The sequence below is a fragment of the Aethalodelphis obliquidens genome, unplaced genomic scaffold (assembly GCF_003676395.1).
Source record: "Aethalodelphis obliquidens isolate GAN/ISIS:26980383/991018 unplaced genomic scaffold, ASM367639v1 scaffold56, whole genome shotgun sequence".
In the NCBI taxonomy this organism is placed as follows: Eukaryota; Metazoa; Chordata; class Mammalia; order Artiodactyla; family Delphinidae; genus Aethalodelphis; species Aethalodelphis obliquidens.
The window spans coordinates 6,550,002-6,567,979 of NW_020838000.1; the positions used below are offsets into that span (position 1 = coordinate 6,550,002).

The 17,978-nt window shown below is 41.2% G+C and overlaps 1 protein-coding gene across 3 annotated transcripts in view; it reads right to left on the reverse strand.

Moving 5' to 3' along the window:
• The window catches only part of RAB5A (RAB5A, member RAS oncogene family), a 31,013-nt gene extending 16,938 nt beyond the window's left edge, over window positions 1-14,075 (reverse strand). Inside the window, exons 1-2 of one of the 3 annotated variants that reach the window (XM_027086538.1) lie at window positions 13,995-14,075; window positions 9,530-9,785 (exon numbers count right to left, since the gene is read on the reverse strand). In XM_027086538.1, the coding sequence (XP_026942339.1) occupies window positions 9,530-9,692 (163 nt within the window). In that variant the 5' untranslated portion in view covers window positions 9,693-9,785; window positions 13,995-14,075. Of the gene's footprint in view, window positions 1-9,529; window positions 9,786-12,825; window positions 13,969-13,994 lie in introns of those variants that run through there. The other 2 variants (XM_027086539.1, XM_027086537.1) reach the window with 2 other exon arrangements.
• Window positions 14,076-17,978: the final 3,903 nt, after the last annotated feature.

The following is a 17,978-nucleotide window of genomic DNA, read 5'->3' on the forward strand; positions in this document are numbered from 1 at the left end:
CAGAAACCTGAGGAAACCAGTGCTGGTGTAGGAAACTGTAATTGACAAATTGCTGGAGGTTAGGTATGGACAAATCTGAGTTAAAAACTCCAAGGGAACCCACCAGACATAGGGGAGGGGGGCACCAGACTTTTGTGAGTTTTACATCCAGGAACTTGATCAGGTTCTCACAGTACATATCAGAGAAAAATCCCTGCCTGCTTCTGGCAAGGTAGGAGGAAAAGGAACCATTTTGAAATAAACCAGACTAGCATGTTCTTAACAAAGCCTGTCCCCATGAGAAACTAGTTAACTAGTTAACCTGTTGGAGTATTATCAGACTCTTAACTGACTTGGGGGAAGAAATATCCAACTCAAGCCAGTTCTATCCTTCCATGTGGGAGAAGGGAAATCTCTAATTCCAGTCCATTCTAGCCATCCTGTCTCAATCCAAGGGGGGTAGAAAAAAACTGATAACCACTTGTGAAGTTCACTGTTTAGACAAACAGACTCACTAAAAGACAGACCTAATCACAGGACTGTAGAATGGTCCCCCCCCACACCTCTTTACTGCACTACTAAAGGCCTATTTATGGCACTTGCTTTTACCCAGTATATCATATCCAGCTAGCAAGAAAAATCACAAGGCATACTAAAAGGCAAAACACAGTTTGAAGAGACAGAGCAAGCATCAGAACCAGGAACAGCAGAGATGCTGGAATTACCAGACTGGGAATTTAAAACAACTAGGATTAATGTGCTAAGGACCCTAATGGTAAAGTCAGAATACAAGAATAGATGGACAATGTCAGCAGAGAAATGGAAATCTTAAGAACACCCCAAAATTGCCAGAGGTCAAAAATACCGTAAGAGAAATAAAGAATGCCTTTGATGGGCTTATTAGATGACTGCACATGACTGAGGAAAGAACCTCAGACCTTGAGGTCTATCAATAGTAACCTCCAAAACTGAAATATAAAGAGAATAAAGACTGAAAAACACTGAACAGAATATCCAAGGACTGTGAGACAACTACAAAAGGTGTACTATATTCATAACGGGAATACCAGAGGAGAAGAAAGGAATAGAATATGTGAAGCAATAAAGACTGAGAATTTCCCCAAAATAATGTCAGACACCGAATTACAGATCCAAAAAGCTCAGAGAACAACAAGAAAGAGAAATGCTGAAAATTCTACTCCCAGGCATATAATTTTCAAACTAAAGAAAATCAAAGATAATGTGCAAGGATTGTGCCCTGGCTATTTTGCAAAGGAGGCCTCTTTCCCCCTTCTCCTTAGTGATATCCCTTCTCCATTTGGTTTAAGAACCTAGCACTTAATACTTCCCAAGTCTCAAGGAAATCTACCAGACTTTAAAAAAATTACTGGCCTTGAAAGTGACTCTTTTAATGCTTAGCAATAAGCCTATCCACTAAGTGAGCTTAAAATAAAAGTTCTGGGGCTTCCCTGGTGGCGCAGTGGTTGAGTCCGCCTGCCAATGCAGGGGACGCGAGTTCATGCCCCTGTCTGGGAGGATCCCACATGCCGTGGAGCGGCTGGGCCCGTGAGCCATGGCCGCTGAGCCTGAGCGTCCAGAGCCTGTGCTCCGCGGCGGGAGGCCACAGCAGAGAGAAGCCCGCATACTGAAAAAAAAAAAAAAAAAAAAACAAAACCAAAAATGCAGAGATCAATGTACATAAGCATGGCAAAGATCTGTAAGTATGACGCTACCTTGAGTTAGTAAAATAGGATAACAGGCATTCTGTGTGTTGCTGGTTGGAGGGCGGTGTGGAAAAATGTATCAGAATTACAAAAGTATATAACCTAAGACACAGCAATCAACTTCGAGGAATTTATGTTACAGAAATACTTGGAATATGTGAGAAATGACTATGAATTAAATTATTCAATGCAGCACTGTTAACGTCCCAAAATATAAAACAATGTGCAAATCTGAAACTAGAACTGATAAAGCATATTGATTATGATCCATTCAAAGGAATGTTGATACAGCCAAGAAAAAAATGAGGATGCTCTTCATAAAATGATATGAGAAATCAGACTGTATTTTCCAAGATGGCCAGAAGATTTCACATACATTCTTGTGACAACATGACACTGACACTTTCCTCAAATCTGTACAAGCCTGTGATATGAACATAATTGACACTATCTATGTGAACTTCCGGGAGGTAGGTCATAAAAAGCTACCCAGCCTCTGCCTGGTATTTTGGGGATATTCATGTTTGAACCCAGCCATCATGCTGTGAGGAAACCCAAACCAGGTGGCAAGGCCACATGCAGGTGTTCTGGCTGACAGCCCCAGCTGAGGTCCCAACCAATAGCCAGAATGAGCTGCCAGATGTGTTGAGATGATTCTAGCCCCAGCACTGACTGCCACCCATGACATCAGAAAATCACCTAAGCCCACTCAACCCCCAGAAACAAAAGAGATAATAATTGTTTTAAATGACTAAGCTTTGGGTTCATTTGTTTCTGAGCAGTAGATAACTGGGACAGTATTAAAGTGAAAAATAAAAAGTATACTACAGTAGGTCTGGTATGTTTCAAATTGCATAAAAAGGAGAAAATACACAGATATAAATATAATAGTAACTTTGCAAGGACAAAGTAACACTACCTCTGGGAAGAAGAACTAAGTGGGTAGAAGACAGGAGGGAGACTTTTCGATGTCAACCATTTGAGATTTGACTTATAAGAACAAATCAATGAAATAATAAAAATGTGATACATGTGGAGGGCATAAAAATGAACACAGTGGTGCTCACTTTGGAACATGAGTGATTTGAATTTTTATTTAAAAATACTTTCACATTATTTTCCTTATATCAATAAATCGATATATAAGGGGCTCTGTACCTGCCAAGTACCACACATTTTATAACAGAATGCTTATGTCATGCATATCCTGACCCTAAACTTTATCAATTCCAGAATACAGGTGGCAATGAGGAAAGATCTGTCTTTAATCCCAGCTGTCACTTAGTTGCAAAACCTCAGGCAAATCACTTTTGTTGCCTCAGTTTCCTCATCTATAAGATTAGTATTTCCTCATATAGCTATGGTAAGGTCCAGATGACACTGTGAGAATGCTGTATGAGCTCTATGACTGCATCATATGACATGGAGCTAACTTAAAAATTACCTTACAAGCTATCCTAAAATTACCCTGTACTTCCTTGAAGTCACATTTTTCTAAAATTTACAAATTACTTATGAATACAATAGATGAGAAAGTTAGGATTGTCTAAGTTCAAGTTCAAGCCCTCTAATATTAAAGGACCCTATGTGTCCAAGATACATTCACATTACACCTCAAATAGAATTGGTATCAACTAAGTGGAACCCCTCTTGGCTCTCGTTCTATGTGAGGATAAATAACTTTTTTTTTTTATTGGCCGTGCTACATGGCACGTGGGATCTTAATTCCCCAACTAGGGATCGAACCCGCACCCCCTGGCTGTGGAAGCAGGAGTCCTAACCACTGAACCACTGAAATCCCTAAGTAACTATTTTTTTAACTGAGAAACGCTGAAGGTGCCTGATCATTAGAGTGACTACAGTCCCATATCATCAAGGTATCTCTTCTTTTTGAATCCAAAGAGTGACTGCTATCTTCAGCTTTGCAAACAGGCTAAAACCACAAATGACTGGTTCCTCATCCTGCTGTTACCCTTCCTCATCTATATTACCTGGAAAAGAGGGTGAATGTTGTTCACCAGCACTTCCCTCAAATACTGTTTTCCAACACTTGTAAAATTCTAAGGATTATTTCTTATTTTCAAAATCCAATATGTGACTTCACTCTCATCTTGAGGAATTTAGTAATTTGGTAGTTGCAGTTCATGTTTACATCAAAATAGCCAGTGATCAAAAATCAAACGCCTCTGGAATTACTCCTGCTGCCTTTCTCACTCTAATACATCCCTATTTGCCACCAAGAGGCCTGGCAACAAAAGGCTCTCAATGATAACTCCAAATGATGAATTAATTCAGCATGCATCGTAAGGAAGACTGCATATAAGTAACCTCAGATTACTATGGTGTAAGACCCAAAAGGTGGAAAGGTTAACTTTGGTTTCTAATATTTAGCACAGTGCTAGGAGGTTGGTAAATTTGTTGAGTAAATGAATTTCTGAAAAGCTTGATAATCTTATTTCCCAGCAAATTAGTGAATCAACAGAAGTAGTTCACCATACTTAGAGCTAACTGGCAAAATCATTCTACCAAACAGCTTTGAACACTTCAGCAACACCAGAGGGCATCGATGAATTAAGTAAGACAGGGCAAAAACAGACGTTCATGATCCCAAATTGTGAAATAAATTTTAAGAGGAAGAAAAGGTTTAACTATACTGATTGCATTGTTTAATGTGGAGGAGAGTACACACTTTAAAAAAAGTCTGCCCTAAAAGAATCCTTATTTAGCTTACTCTTCTCATTTTATAAATGTGTAAACAGTGCTGTTTGTAAAAGGAAGCCAGGATTGAAGCTAAGCTTATTGGCTCCTAATTCACAGCAATGCTTCAGTAGCCTCATATGATAACATTTTAAACTGGAACACTGGGGAATAACTGATGTTAAGACTATTAAAATTTTTTAGGTCAGAACTGGTACAAACATATAAAATACCAAATCTTTACCAATTTCTCCTAGTAATACAACCTATCTCAAATACTGAATATGTACTTTCTAGAAGGAAATATTATTATGCAGAAAGGTAATATTCTTTCAATTAGAACCAAAAGATAAACTCCCACAAATTTTAACTCTCACTGTAACAGAAAGAATAATGAATATTTCAAAAAGCATTTTTCTCATGAATTGCAAACTATATGCTGGTGGTTTGTCCCTAGGTCTTCTATCCTTTCTCAAAAGTACTTTTAATTGAAAACAATATGCAGATGCAAAAAGATAAAGGAAGTAAACAAATGCACAGATTACAATTACACAAACAAGTCTTTCTTACAGCTAACAAGTGAAGGGCAATAGTAGAAAGCTTACTACTACAGGAAAAACATGAGTTATTCAGATTTAAATTTTCTAGCTGCTTTTATTTTTCAGTTTAGGAAGCAAATTTAGTATGTACATACATGTCGTATTCTATCTAACTGTGTAATTTCTCTCTCTGAGAAAACTTCCAAAATATCTTAGTTGATGTGGGGAGCAGGCATTTAATGTAACATACATAAATAACCGCTTTTTTGAAAATCAACAAATGGTGGGAGGGTTAAGCAAGAATCTACCATACAGAACTTAAAGAAACTTAGTTGTATATGTTCATGCTATTTACTTGAAGGAATCTGCAAAAACTCCATTTTTGGAAAGGCTCAAATTTAGGAAGTACCTGCTCATAAAGTTTTTTACATCTCATTTGTTCCTATAAATTTTAATAAGAAACTTTATCTTCCAAGAGGAGAAAATCTGGACATAAAATTCTTTAACACTGTCAAATCCTAAATTGAATGCTCTGCACTAGGTGGAAAAGTCACGGTTCTAAAATAATGTCATGTCATGACAATACAACAAAAATATCAACAGTGATAAAAATGACTCAGCAAAAAGTAATGGTGGTGATGGTAAAAGCTAATATTTAATAAGCATTTTACTCAATGCTAGGCATTGTGCCAAGAAATGAATATGCACTTTCATTTAATCCTTACCAAAAACCTCAAGTAAGGTACTATTATTTCCATTTCATATAAGACACAAATAAAGCTGGGTATAACTTGCCTCAGATGATACATGGTATGTGCTGGAGCTAGAATTTTAAATCAAACAATGTGGATATAGAGCCGCTCGCCACCCCTTTCTTAACCACACGCTCGACTCTTAAGAAGGTCCTGGTTGTAAATTGATAAGGTAAGGTAAAAGACTGTTAATAATAACTTTGAAACCAACCTTGTTTTTCTTAATTTTAATAATTTTTCCCCCAGATGTTTTTGAATCTGAATAGAAGAACAAGTCCTGGTAGCCCCTTAGAGAAAACTGGACGGATGTTAAATATAGAATAAACTTTGTTCTTCCAGTAAAAACAACCCTGAAATAATTATTTCAGACACTCTACTTAGCGTTAATAACTGCTGAAAATAGCTTAAAAAAGAAGGCACTTATTTCTTTAATTTCGTGTATAACCAGTCCTTGATTATTTGTGGCAATAAAAGGGAACAGCATCAGTACAGATAACTGAAAACTATGGATATTCTAACTCCCGTAAGTAAAGACAAGGCAGGGTATCCTTGATGGAACAGAGAAGGAGCCATGCTCTCTTAAAGAGGCCTAGCAGGTTAACAGGAAGGGGTTCCCATACAAAGAAATAACAGGTTAATATGTAATGTAACCAAGTACATAATACTTGAAATTCTCAAACTGGAGGAGTTAGATGAACAGCAAGTTTTAAAAAAATCCTACAGTTTAAAAAAAAGAAAAGCAATTATTCCATTTGTGGGAGAACTTTAATATGTAGTGTAAATGTAATACTGGCTCCTCAGAACACAGAAAGCAGGGGTTCTCAAACTTTGGCATGTACTAGAATCACGTGGAAGACTTGTTAAAACTTAAGATAAATCTTTAGGTGTTCAAGGTGTTAAATGAAAGATGGCCAGTCCAAACATCCAACAAGTATTTACTGAAGAGCTATGTGCCTCCAGATGAAATAGCAAGAAGGATGACAACCCTCTGAGCCTAATGCTCCCTGCTAACCTTATGGGCTAGTCTTAGACAAACAATGGGAACGTAAATGTCATGCAGACTTTAAACCCCTACAAATAAGCTAGAACTCCCCAAAGCGCTAAACCCACCACCTAACTATCTATCTCATTATGAGTGCTATAGAGCCAAGGGGCAGGGGTGTGGGGTATTGTGAGACAACATGGATTCTTAAATCAAGCTATCGTGTTTAGGAAGAACCACAAAAACTAAAGAAACCTTGATGTTCTTGATGAATATAAGGTTCTAGAATACACAAATTCAAGAGTGCAGTATATGATTTCCACCTTACAACACAACCAGAGATGAAAATTTTAAGTGAGCTCTTCAGACCGCAACTAATGTTATTAAACATCAACAGTTAAGTAAAAAATAAAGAACAGATGAAATGTAAAACATCTGGCCAGGTTCATTTTTAGACAGCTCCTACCACACATCAGCCAAAACAAAAAGACATATTACCTACAAGTTACAGACCTTAAATAGCTCAAACCTTGAGATCCTTAAATGCTTAGATTCTAATCTAGTCCTTAAGAGTGAAGAGCTGCTAGCAAAGAGCATAAAAAAAACAGTGCTCAACTGTAGGCAAGTTAAACCAATACATCTTACACCTTAAACTTACACAATATTATGTCAGTTATCTCTCAAAAACAAACAAAAAATCCAGGGCTCACAGCTGTAATCATAATGGCACTGTCATACCTCCTAAGGATATTAATATGTGGTCAACATAGTGGAAAGGTATCCAGCCAGTAACCATTAACATAGAAATTGGGATGTAAAGTCCTAAAGTTGGTTTAAAAAGCCAGCTCAATCTGTACTCGTAGAAAATATTAAGGAAGTTTTATGTGTTAGAATGAAAACCTTTTGACAATTTCATTAATGAAATGTAGACAATTGGTATTGGTATTGGTAATTGGTATTAAATGGAAATGGAGATTTTATATATATATATATGTGTGTGTATATATATATGTGTATGTATATATATATACACTCCCATACACACATCAGAGAATATGTATATTTATGTTGATGAACTGATAAGGGGTTAAATTTCTCTTTTAAATGTCCTTCCTTAGATGTCATTAGGAAAAAATACATTTCGAAGATAATCGGGAGTAACCAAAACAAAAACAAATTTCTAGTCTTAGGCTACATTTCCCAGGAGTTAAGTTCTTTACTACAGTACTTCAGTGTTTTTGTTATTTTAATATGCACTGTGAAGGGGGGCAGGGTTAGCACATAGCAAGTCCCAAACATATCGGCCCAGGTATTTTGCCTACGATGCATATGTACTTTGGAAAATGCTGCAACTGACAATCACTTGCCAAAAAGCAGTTATAATGACTAACTTTTTGCACCAGTTTAAGGTGGGTGGACATAACCTCAAACTCTTTAAAACTCTTCCTACCATGTGGGCTAGTTAACTTTGGCCCAATTTGCTTTCTGGAGGAGGCTAAATAAAGCTTGAGAGGTAATACTTCATTATTAAATCATACGTATACATATTTTTATATTTCATTATTAAACGGTATACACACACACAAATGTATTCACAAAGAAACCACAAAGAACGTGTGATACACTTCATTAAAGCTTTTTAAAATACCAAGATTTCTGAATCAAAATAAAAGCTGCATGGTATGGACTATACTTTTGATGCTCATCCATTATAAAAACCATAAAATACTAAAATGGGATCACACTGTAACATGACATACAAATGGAGGGGGCTGACAATCACTGTTATACTGCTGAGTCTATTAAAGTGGAAATACCACTTATCTACTACATTTCTTGTATGTAGGGAAAAGCCAGGAGATACTAGAGTTCTGTAATTTATCTTACTGGGAGGATCTGAAACTACAAATAAAATTCTCAAGTGTACTTACTTGAGAACATATACTCAATGCATAGCATAAAGTTATGCTCCTGAAAGACGGACTCCAAGAAGTTGCTACATGCCAATGGGTATCTGCCTTACATATTTCAAAAGTAAGACTTTAAAACGTATAAAATACCTGGAAAAAATATGGTACTGCTTAGTTACACACCCCTTGCAAAATACCGCGGATCTTAAAGCTGTCCACACAGTACCTAATTCAAAAGCTTCATTTGGCAGATGAAACTGACGCCCAAAAAAGGCTGTTTTGCCCCGCTGCTATATACAGTTGTGGATTTCTCTGATGAGGTTCAATTATCTAATTTCTTGTCTTCTATTCACAGCAATGCTCTGTTAGTTGTCTCCTCTTTGTCCTGTATCTTACCGTCCCCTTGCCTCAGTCTTACCAAAAACACTGTAAGCAGTGCTTACTCTACCTCTTTCCCCTCTCCTTCCATCTTTCTCTCCAGGTCCCATTTCCCTTTCATGTCCCTCTTCATTAATCACTCACTTTTTCTCTTCCCTCAGTTATTTAGAATTAGAATTTTAATGTTAACTCTTTTACTATTTACTTTTACTATTTTCACTATTCATTCTAAAGCCAATATAATTCAGCACAAACATGTATTAACTTGAAGAAGCTTCTAATCATTATCAAGAAAGATATCAATCAAATCTTATACTTGGGGACATTGATTCCACTCATGTTTACATCTGTGTTTTAGCTTCCATATAACCATCTTGGGGATAACCAGTAAATCGAAATATTAAACAACATTACCTTAACAAAAACCAAGTTATAAAGCTTGAGCCTGCTGCTCAGCTCTTCACTCTGAGACCTACTTAGTACCTATCATCATACAATCAGAACAGCAAAATCTTATTTGTCAACGTATGATTCAATTAAATGAAGAAGGGATAAAAGAAAATCTTACCCCCAATGGTACTCTCTTGAAATTCATGAAATTGGCCCTTCACAAAACGAAGCACCAGGCTCGATTTGCCAACAGCAGACTCTCCCAGAAGTACTAATTTGAACTGGCATATTTTATTTCCAGTATTTGGCCCATTGGGTCTTGTTGCTCCTCGATTAGCCATGTCCAAATTTGAAAGAAGTCCCTAATTTCAGTCTCTTAAATGAACTTCCAGGATGCAAGGTGTCAATTTTTTTCTTTCTGGAGGTAGAGAAACCTGTAAAAAAACAAATATGAAGTAATTAAGTATACAAATCAGCAAAACAAAGCAAATCTACTATTAATCACTTTGGTAAATTCTGCCTGTAACACATTATTGCATGACAATTATAACCTCTGATAGACACTGAGTGTCATTTAGTTTAATTCACTACCTTTGTCAGTACTGTAAAGGCATGAGATTTGAGCCTAAAATCATGCTGTAATCAAGGCTTTTAAAACATTTTAAAGCTAACCTTTATCAAAGACTCAATTTTGTGCCAGGTGATTTTAAGTACTTAACACAGCCACTCAACAATCCTATAAAGTTGACTATTACAATCCTTAAAAAGGAGGAAAACAGGCACAGAGAGGTTAAGTAACTTGAGGTCACACAGTTACTGTGACAGAGCTTCAACAGAGCTGAGTTTCAAACCCTGGCAACCTGAAAGGTGACTCAAGTACTTAGGTTAAAACAGTTTTGAGTAAAATTAAGTTAATAAGTGGAAAGCTCTTAGAATAGACCTTAGAACACACTAACAGCTCAATAAATGTTGGCCATTATTATTTGAAGGCTTCTGTTAAACAGTACATGTTTTTTGTTTATTTAACGGTAGTTTTGGAGCAACAAATATATTAAGTAGGTGGTGTGTCTGGTGCCTAAAAGACTTAAAACTGTTTTCTGATGTGCTCAAGTATATCAGACATGGAACTGTTAACTGTGGTTCTCTATGTGGTGAGTGAATTAGTGTCTTAGTTATACTTTTCTGTAGTTCTGGAGCTAACAAATGTGTCGTTACTTTCTATTTAACACATTTAGAAAAAGCTAGCCTGAAGGGCAACTTCTATGTCTTCTACTATTATCTAAGAACGCTAATTTTCAATCTCAAAGAATTAGGGAACTTTCAAAGAACTCTTTTCCAATCTATTCACAAATCAATCATCATAGTTTTCTTCCATCTTTAATCAAAAGCTGATCATGTGCTAATAACATTAAATCTGATGATTCCCCTTCTCAAATCACTGTTCTATTTCATTTAGGTACCTAATAAGATATTTGCCTTACCCATGAAATTAGTTTATACAAGAATCCCTCTTGACCACGAACTCATTAATAAACATATCCATGAGACCTTACATTCATGGCAATAAAATCACCTCTGCCTTACCTAAACAGCAGCTTTGAAGAGTCCTTACCTTTTAGTAATACGTATTGAAATACTGACAAATGAAATAATAGGTCTGAGTTGCTTCCAAACAATGGGGGCGTAAATAAAACAAGATTGGCCATAAAATAACTGAAGCTAGGGTGATGGGTTCATTATACTATTCTTCCTACTTCTGTACATTTAAAAAATTTTCTGTAATAAAAAAATGCTCCAACCCCACATCTATCCTCCTACCACCCCAAAAACATATCAGATTTGGGGATCTAATCCTGGCTAGCTATACCAATTTCTGCTGGAGCAAGTGCTTTCATTTCAAAGCCTCTATTTCCAGTATACCTAACTTTCATAACTGCTGTGAGAAGTAAACAAGAAACTATATATGTAAAAAGTTTCTAATACAGTGGTCAACACACAGCAGGGATTTAAAATTGGCAATTAAAGTGCCCCTTTGATGAAATAATGACCAAGTATCAAAAGAAAGTCAGGTAGACTGAAAATGCACCAACACACCTTCAGATAGTACATACGACAGCAACTAAAACACTTCCCAGCTGTCTGATTACCTACAAAACAGCAAACTGAATTACTCATCAAGGACAACATGCTCCGAATTTCCAGTCCTCCCAAAATTGCACGGAAAACATCAGATGCCCATTAAAAAAGATTATGATTTAGCTTTGTCTTTTAAGGTTTAAAGCCTTGCATTATAGTTCCCTCCAAGGATCTCAAACAAAACATATCTAAATCTAATTATAAATATACAGTTAGCATAACATTAAGGTTAAAAGTTACATTTTGTAATAGTTGCATTCACTACTTAAACTTTTGTTTCACAAAAGCACAAGATTTTGCACAAAGTGCATTTTAAATCTTTTGAAAACACCTGGCATTCTAAAGTCCTCCTGGGTGCTCCTTGATGAAAACTAACAGCAGCTTACGTTTCTGGGTACTTATTTTGTGCCAAGCACCATCCTATGAATTAGGCTCACAGCAACCCTACGAGCTCTTTTTATTATCCCCATTTTACACTAAGAATAAAGTTTCTGAGCTGTCCTGAATTACCGCAGTGGTGTCCATGTGGGTTTTTTCCCTACTAGTTATGTGAAAGGCAATTGACTGGACACTTAGGCACCACTTCAGCAAAAAACAAAAACCAAGTATGTGAATTATGACGTTCAGAGCTTGAAAAAGTCTGAGTCTCAGGAGGATAACCAGCTTCCAGGGAGGCGAACAACAGAGCACGTTTAAAGGGCTCTATCCAGTGAGTGTGTTCAGCGACCCAGTTGTGCCGAGTTGTTTAAGGCTGCGGTTCACCACCTTCCAACGATGAGACAAGAGTCCCTAGACAGCCCGGCTTCCCGAGCCGCCTCCTCCCTCCATTACCCGGCTCAGGGAGTCGGGGGGTAGGCGGAGCTCCCCAAATTCACACCTGCTGGAAGCCCCAGTTCCTCCTCCGAGAGCACCTGAGCAACTGACACCAGCTCCGATCGCCCGAGCAGGCAGGCTCCGCCAAGCCCCTGGGCCGTCTCTCCCATCCTCCTCCCCGGAATCCGGCCTGCTTCTGGCCGGAGCCCCCCCCCCCCCCCAACCCCGGGCTGCCAGGACGGAGCAGGCGGAACCGCGGCCTCCGGCCCTCTCTCGCGGCGCCATCTTGAGAAGGGAACAGGGTGACACCCGTCGCTCCCTCGGCCGGTCCCCAAATCCTGGCCTCCGAAGCCCCTCGAAGGATGAGTCACCAGGGCCGGTGGGTCGAGACGCCGGGTTCGGCCCATCTCCAGTCTCGGGCCCCGACGCGCGAGAGGGAAGGGCGGAGGACTCCGCGCCGGCAGGGCCCGCGGACCACCCGGGGTCCCGACCCGCTCCGCGCAGGCGGAGGGCCGGCTCGGTTACCTGAGTCCGCAGCTCGCGGGGCCGCGGCGCCGAAGCTTCTGGCTGCAGGTCCCAGGCGGAGCCCGAGAGGAGGCTGAGGCGGCGGTGGTGGCGCGTCTCCTCGTCTCGCCGCTCCCCTCAGACTGGACGGTGCGGGGCTCGTGCCGCGGTGCCGCCCCCGTCGGTCTCCGTCTCCGCCTCTCGCCGCTCCGCCTTCCTCTTTGCTTTCTCCTCCTCCGCCGCCGCCGGCGCTCGAGTTCCCACTAAATCTTCCTCCTCCTCCCTCCTCCCCTCAGGCCGGCCGCCGGCTCCTTCGCTAACCAAAACACAAACACTCCAGTCCCAGCGCGGTAGCCACTTCCGCCGCCCGGCGCCGGCCTCGCCGCCACGTCGCCGCACGTCGCAGACTACGCCCCTTCGTCACTTCCGGTCGTTCCCCGTCCGCCCGTTCTATCCGCTCCCCCGCCCCCTCTCAGAGCTTTAAGAGTCCGGGCTGGGCCGCGGGGCGGGGCGGCCGCGTCACGTGACCCCAGCGAGCCGCGGGGTCGGCTACGGCCGCGGGCCGCCTCCCCTTGCCCGCTTCCCCGGGGCGCGCGCGGCCCCGCCCCCGTCGGCGCCATTGTTATCTGGGCGGTGGTCGGTGGCTCCCCGTGGCCGAGGGCGGGGACGAGGCGGGGACACTCCTTGGCCGGCCTGCTCTAGGGGGAGCCCAGAAGAGCTTGGGTTTGTTACTCCCAGGCGGTGTGGGGCGGCGAAGTTTTCTCTGTGAATATGAGCTGTCAGTTCCCCTTCCCCTACCTCTGCAACAGCCCAACAATGCCCCCTCGGCTTAGGGGCTTTTTTGTGGGGGCTTTTCTAGCACAAGAGAGCCTTCCAACACGTCCCTAGGGATGGGTGGATAGGTAAGGGGCATTGACTCCAGGGAGGAGGATGCGATCCTCCCCCGACCCCCGAAAGTTGTCTTTAGGCGGGGACATTTTCAATAACTTGCTTTTCTTGAGAGCCTACCTGTTTTGGGTGCGAAGGGGCAAGTTATAAAATAATAGGTAGCTTTTATAAAGAATTTCCCGTCGCGGGTTACTGCACTAAACGCTTTACAGGAATTATCCCATTTTCTTCCTACGCTACGGGGCTCTCACTCTGAAACTAGCTCTATCGTCCGCCTCCCTCTACATTGGAATATTACCTACCCAAAGTGGTCCTCGCCGCTGTCTAGCACAGCAGCTGGCAGCCAGGAGTCTTCAGTCGTGGCTGTGGAATTCACGAATGTGCCGTGCCTGTTTTACAGGTAAAGAATTTGAGGCACAGAGATTGTGTAACTTGTCCAAAATCACCGCGGAGTAGGTGATGAAATTGTGTTCTAACCTGCGGGCTGGCTCCAGAATCTGAGTTCTTAAGCACAGTTCCAGTAAAAGAACCCAATACATTCATTAGCCTCCATTGCAGACCTACTTAAGGCAAGCTGTTTTGGCTCCATCTCACACAACAGTCCCTGGCTGAGCATCTGAAACAGAACAAAAAATTCCTTTCGGAATTTGGGAGAATGTTAAATCGATTTTTCCTCAGGATGAGGGTTGCTTTTTCAGTTTGCTGTTTACTATTTATAGCCCTGCCGTGTGGCCATCAGTTTTGATCGTCTAGATATGTACTTGGCCTAAGGTATCCTGTCGGTGCTCAGTCAACATTTTGCAATGAAGGTGATTTGAACCCTTGAACAGCCAGCCTTTCAGCTCAACCTCCCAGTTACCCCAAGAACATTATGTGTCATGTGCAAACGGTGTCTGTGGCACTTTATCCCAAGGGGTGGTTCCAATATGGTATGTTAGTCATGGTGATACCTCTTGGACGATCCCAGGAATAATCAGGAAATAGGATATGTCACATCAGTTTTGGCATGTCAACAGTATGCCCCAAACCAAACCTATTCCATCCCAAATGTGCTTCTGCTTGGTGACTGGTATTAACAGCCTCCCAGTCACCTAGACTTGAAAGAGCAGAATCATCTTCAGCTCTTCGTTGTCCTATTCTGTCACCCAAAATTCTCTAATCCCAAATCTAAGCTCTAATCCCAAAGCCTGGGCCATGGTAGTATTTGTACAAGCTGAAATTAATGCACACTCCTGCCTTTTCAACCCATTCTTTACACTTTGGCCAGTCACTCTCCTACTCAAAAATATGCAATTGCTAAATAGAGTACAAAGTTCTTCAACTCTGGTCCCAACCCATGTTTCTTTCATTCTGTTTCTAAAGCCTCCCTCTCCCCAAACTCTTGCCTTGTGACCTAATCATACCAGTCTACTCTGTGTTCCCAGAGTGTCGCCTGTGTGTTTCCATCTTGGCATCTTTGATCACTTTGTTCTCTGCACCTTGGAATACCACTACCTCTCATCACTGCAGGTCTCACCTTGGCCAGGATGCCAACTCCTCTGGATGGCATCTGAGGCTACTTCTACTGGATTTAGTGATCTTTTTCCTGTAGTTTCATGATACTTTACTGTCTGTAATAGTTCTAATATGTATCTGTCTTATTTTACAGTTAGAGAGTACCTGCCTAGACTTTCCTCCTCAGGCTTTCATTCCCATTAGGATTTTAAAGTTCTTAAGGACCAGGACCATAATTTATTCATGATTTAACTTCCTTTCAGAGGAACTTTGATTGATATCATAGGGACTCCCCAAAATTTGTGAGCTTAATTGCATTTTTTTTTTGCCACACCATGCAGCTTGTGCAATCTTAGTTCCCTGACCAGGGATAAAACCCCACCTTCCACAGTGAAAGCACTGAGTCACTAACTACTGAACCACCAGGGAATTCCCAAGCTTAATTACATTTAGAATGGTGAACATTTGACTTAAGTCCTCACAAATAACACCTGGATGCTGAAATTTATACATTGTTAGGAACTCCCCATCATTGTTCTAGGGTATTGCTTCCTCATTCATTTCTTTCTACCAATTTTTAAAATATTTATTTATTTTGGCTGTGCCGCGTCTTAGGTGAGGCACACAGGATCTTTGTTGAGGCATGCAGATTTCTTAGTTGTGGCATGCATGCAGGATCTAGTTCCCCGACCAGAGGTCGAAACCGGGCTCTCTGCATTGGGAGCACAGAGCAGAGTCTTACCCACTGGACCAGCAGGGGAGTCCGACTTTCTACCAATTTTGTCTTTTAATTCACTTCCTTCGTGAGGGAATTCCTGGCTTTCCAGAGGTTAGCAGTGCTTTCATTGCTGGGGCCTGGGTTCAATGGTCAGGGAACTAAGATCCTGCAAGCTGTGAGGCAAGGCCAAAAAACCCCAATTCTCTGTATTCATGAATATATTCCACAGTATTTTATAGTTTAGTCATAATGTTTGCCTGGGGAGTTCTGCTCCAGTGGCTGGTACCTCTAAGATCCAGTAGTAACTTTGGAGAGATGGAAATGCCACAGTAAAGCTTTGCTCTTGTACTCCCACTCACAATAGGCCTGTGTTTTTTTTCCCCCTAACTCTGGATAACTGAGGAGGACTGATAATTGGATACATTCTAGTAGCAAATGGGAGATCCTACTGAAACCGTGTAACTTGGAGTGGGACTTGAACCCACAGGCCGGGACCCAAACCCAGCCAAAACCCAGATTGGGACTTGAACCCATGGTCTTTTAATGGAGATCACACCTAGTCTCAGGACTTAATGAAGCTCATGTTCTTGATGTCTCATCGCAGAAAGAATTCAGTGAGAGACAAAGTGATAGGTAAGAAGTGGATTTATTTAGAGAGAAACACACTCCATAGACAGAGTGTGGGCCATCTCAGAAGGTGAGAAGAGCACCAGGGTAGGGGGGTTGTCAGTTTCTATAGGGGTGGGTAATTTCATAGGCTAAAGAGTGGGAGGAGTATTCCAGCTATTTTGGGGAAGAGATGGGGATTTCTAGGAATGGGGCCACCGGCCACTTTTTGACCTTTATGGTTGGTCTTGGAACTGTCACGGCGCCTGTGGGTGTGTCATCAGCTTGCTGATGTGTTACAATGATCATATACTGAGGCTCTAGGTCTAGTGGAAGTCGACTTGTCCACCATCTTGGACCTATTTTGTTCTAATCTGTTTATGTCGTGTCCTCGGGCTATGTTATTCTTTTAAAGGTTGTGCCCTGCCCCCTTCTCTCCTGTTTAACTACTAGGTGGTAAAATTTCTTAAGGAAGCTACAAAATGGATGGAGCCTAAATAAAGTCATGCAGAACTGAACACTGCCCTTAGTGCTGCCTTTGCCCTCAAATCTCTAAACACCGACTCAGGAATTCCCAGCACCTTGCATCTCTCAATCATCCACAACACTCCATGTCTTCTACCTTCTCCTCCAGGAAATCTTTCCATTGTGTAGTTGAAGAATGACTCTTTGCATAGATGGTAATGAATGGTAACATTCACTTTTAAATGGGACTGTCTGGAGACAAACCGAAAGGTAATTCTGGCATAAGGAATTGTAGGCATGGTGGCAAGGCAGTGAGAAAAAGGCTATGGAAACTTGAGCTATTCAGGTTTAAAAGCTAGTGTCTTTGTAGGACATCATGAAAGCCTCAGCTCAAGGTCACATACCTAAGGGATTTCTAAGCCCATCAATTCTAAAGTAGCTTCCCTCCATATCAAAGTGTTCTGTTTTCTTCATGGTACTCATCACTCATCATGTGAAATGATCTTATTTATTGCTTTACTTGATGGTTATCTATCCCTACTAGAATATAAATTCTATGAGGTAGGGATTAGCTTAGTCCATTGTATTCCCAGAACTGACACAAAATGAGGACTCAGTACTGTAGATAGTTGTAAACAAAAGAATCGAATGAACACTTATACAGACATACGTTGATTTACACACAATCAAGTCATTTAAATTGCTTAGGGGGAGAAGAATATGTATACTAGCTATCTAGAAAATTACAGTACACTGTTTTTACAAATGTAAAATAGTATCCCTTAACCACTTTTTAAAAAAATTGGGGGGCTTCCCTGGTAGCGCAGTGGTTGAGAGTCCGCCTGCCGATGCAGGAAACACGGGTTCGTGTCCCGGTCCGGGAGGATCCCACATGCCGCGGAGCGGCTGGGCCCGTGAGCCATGGCTGCAGAGCCTGCGCGTTCGGAGCCTGTGCTCCGCAACGGGAGAGGCCACAACAGTGAGAGGCCTGCGTACAGAAAAA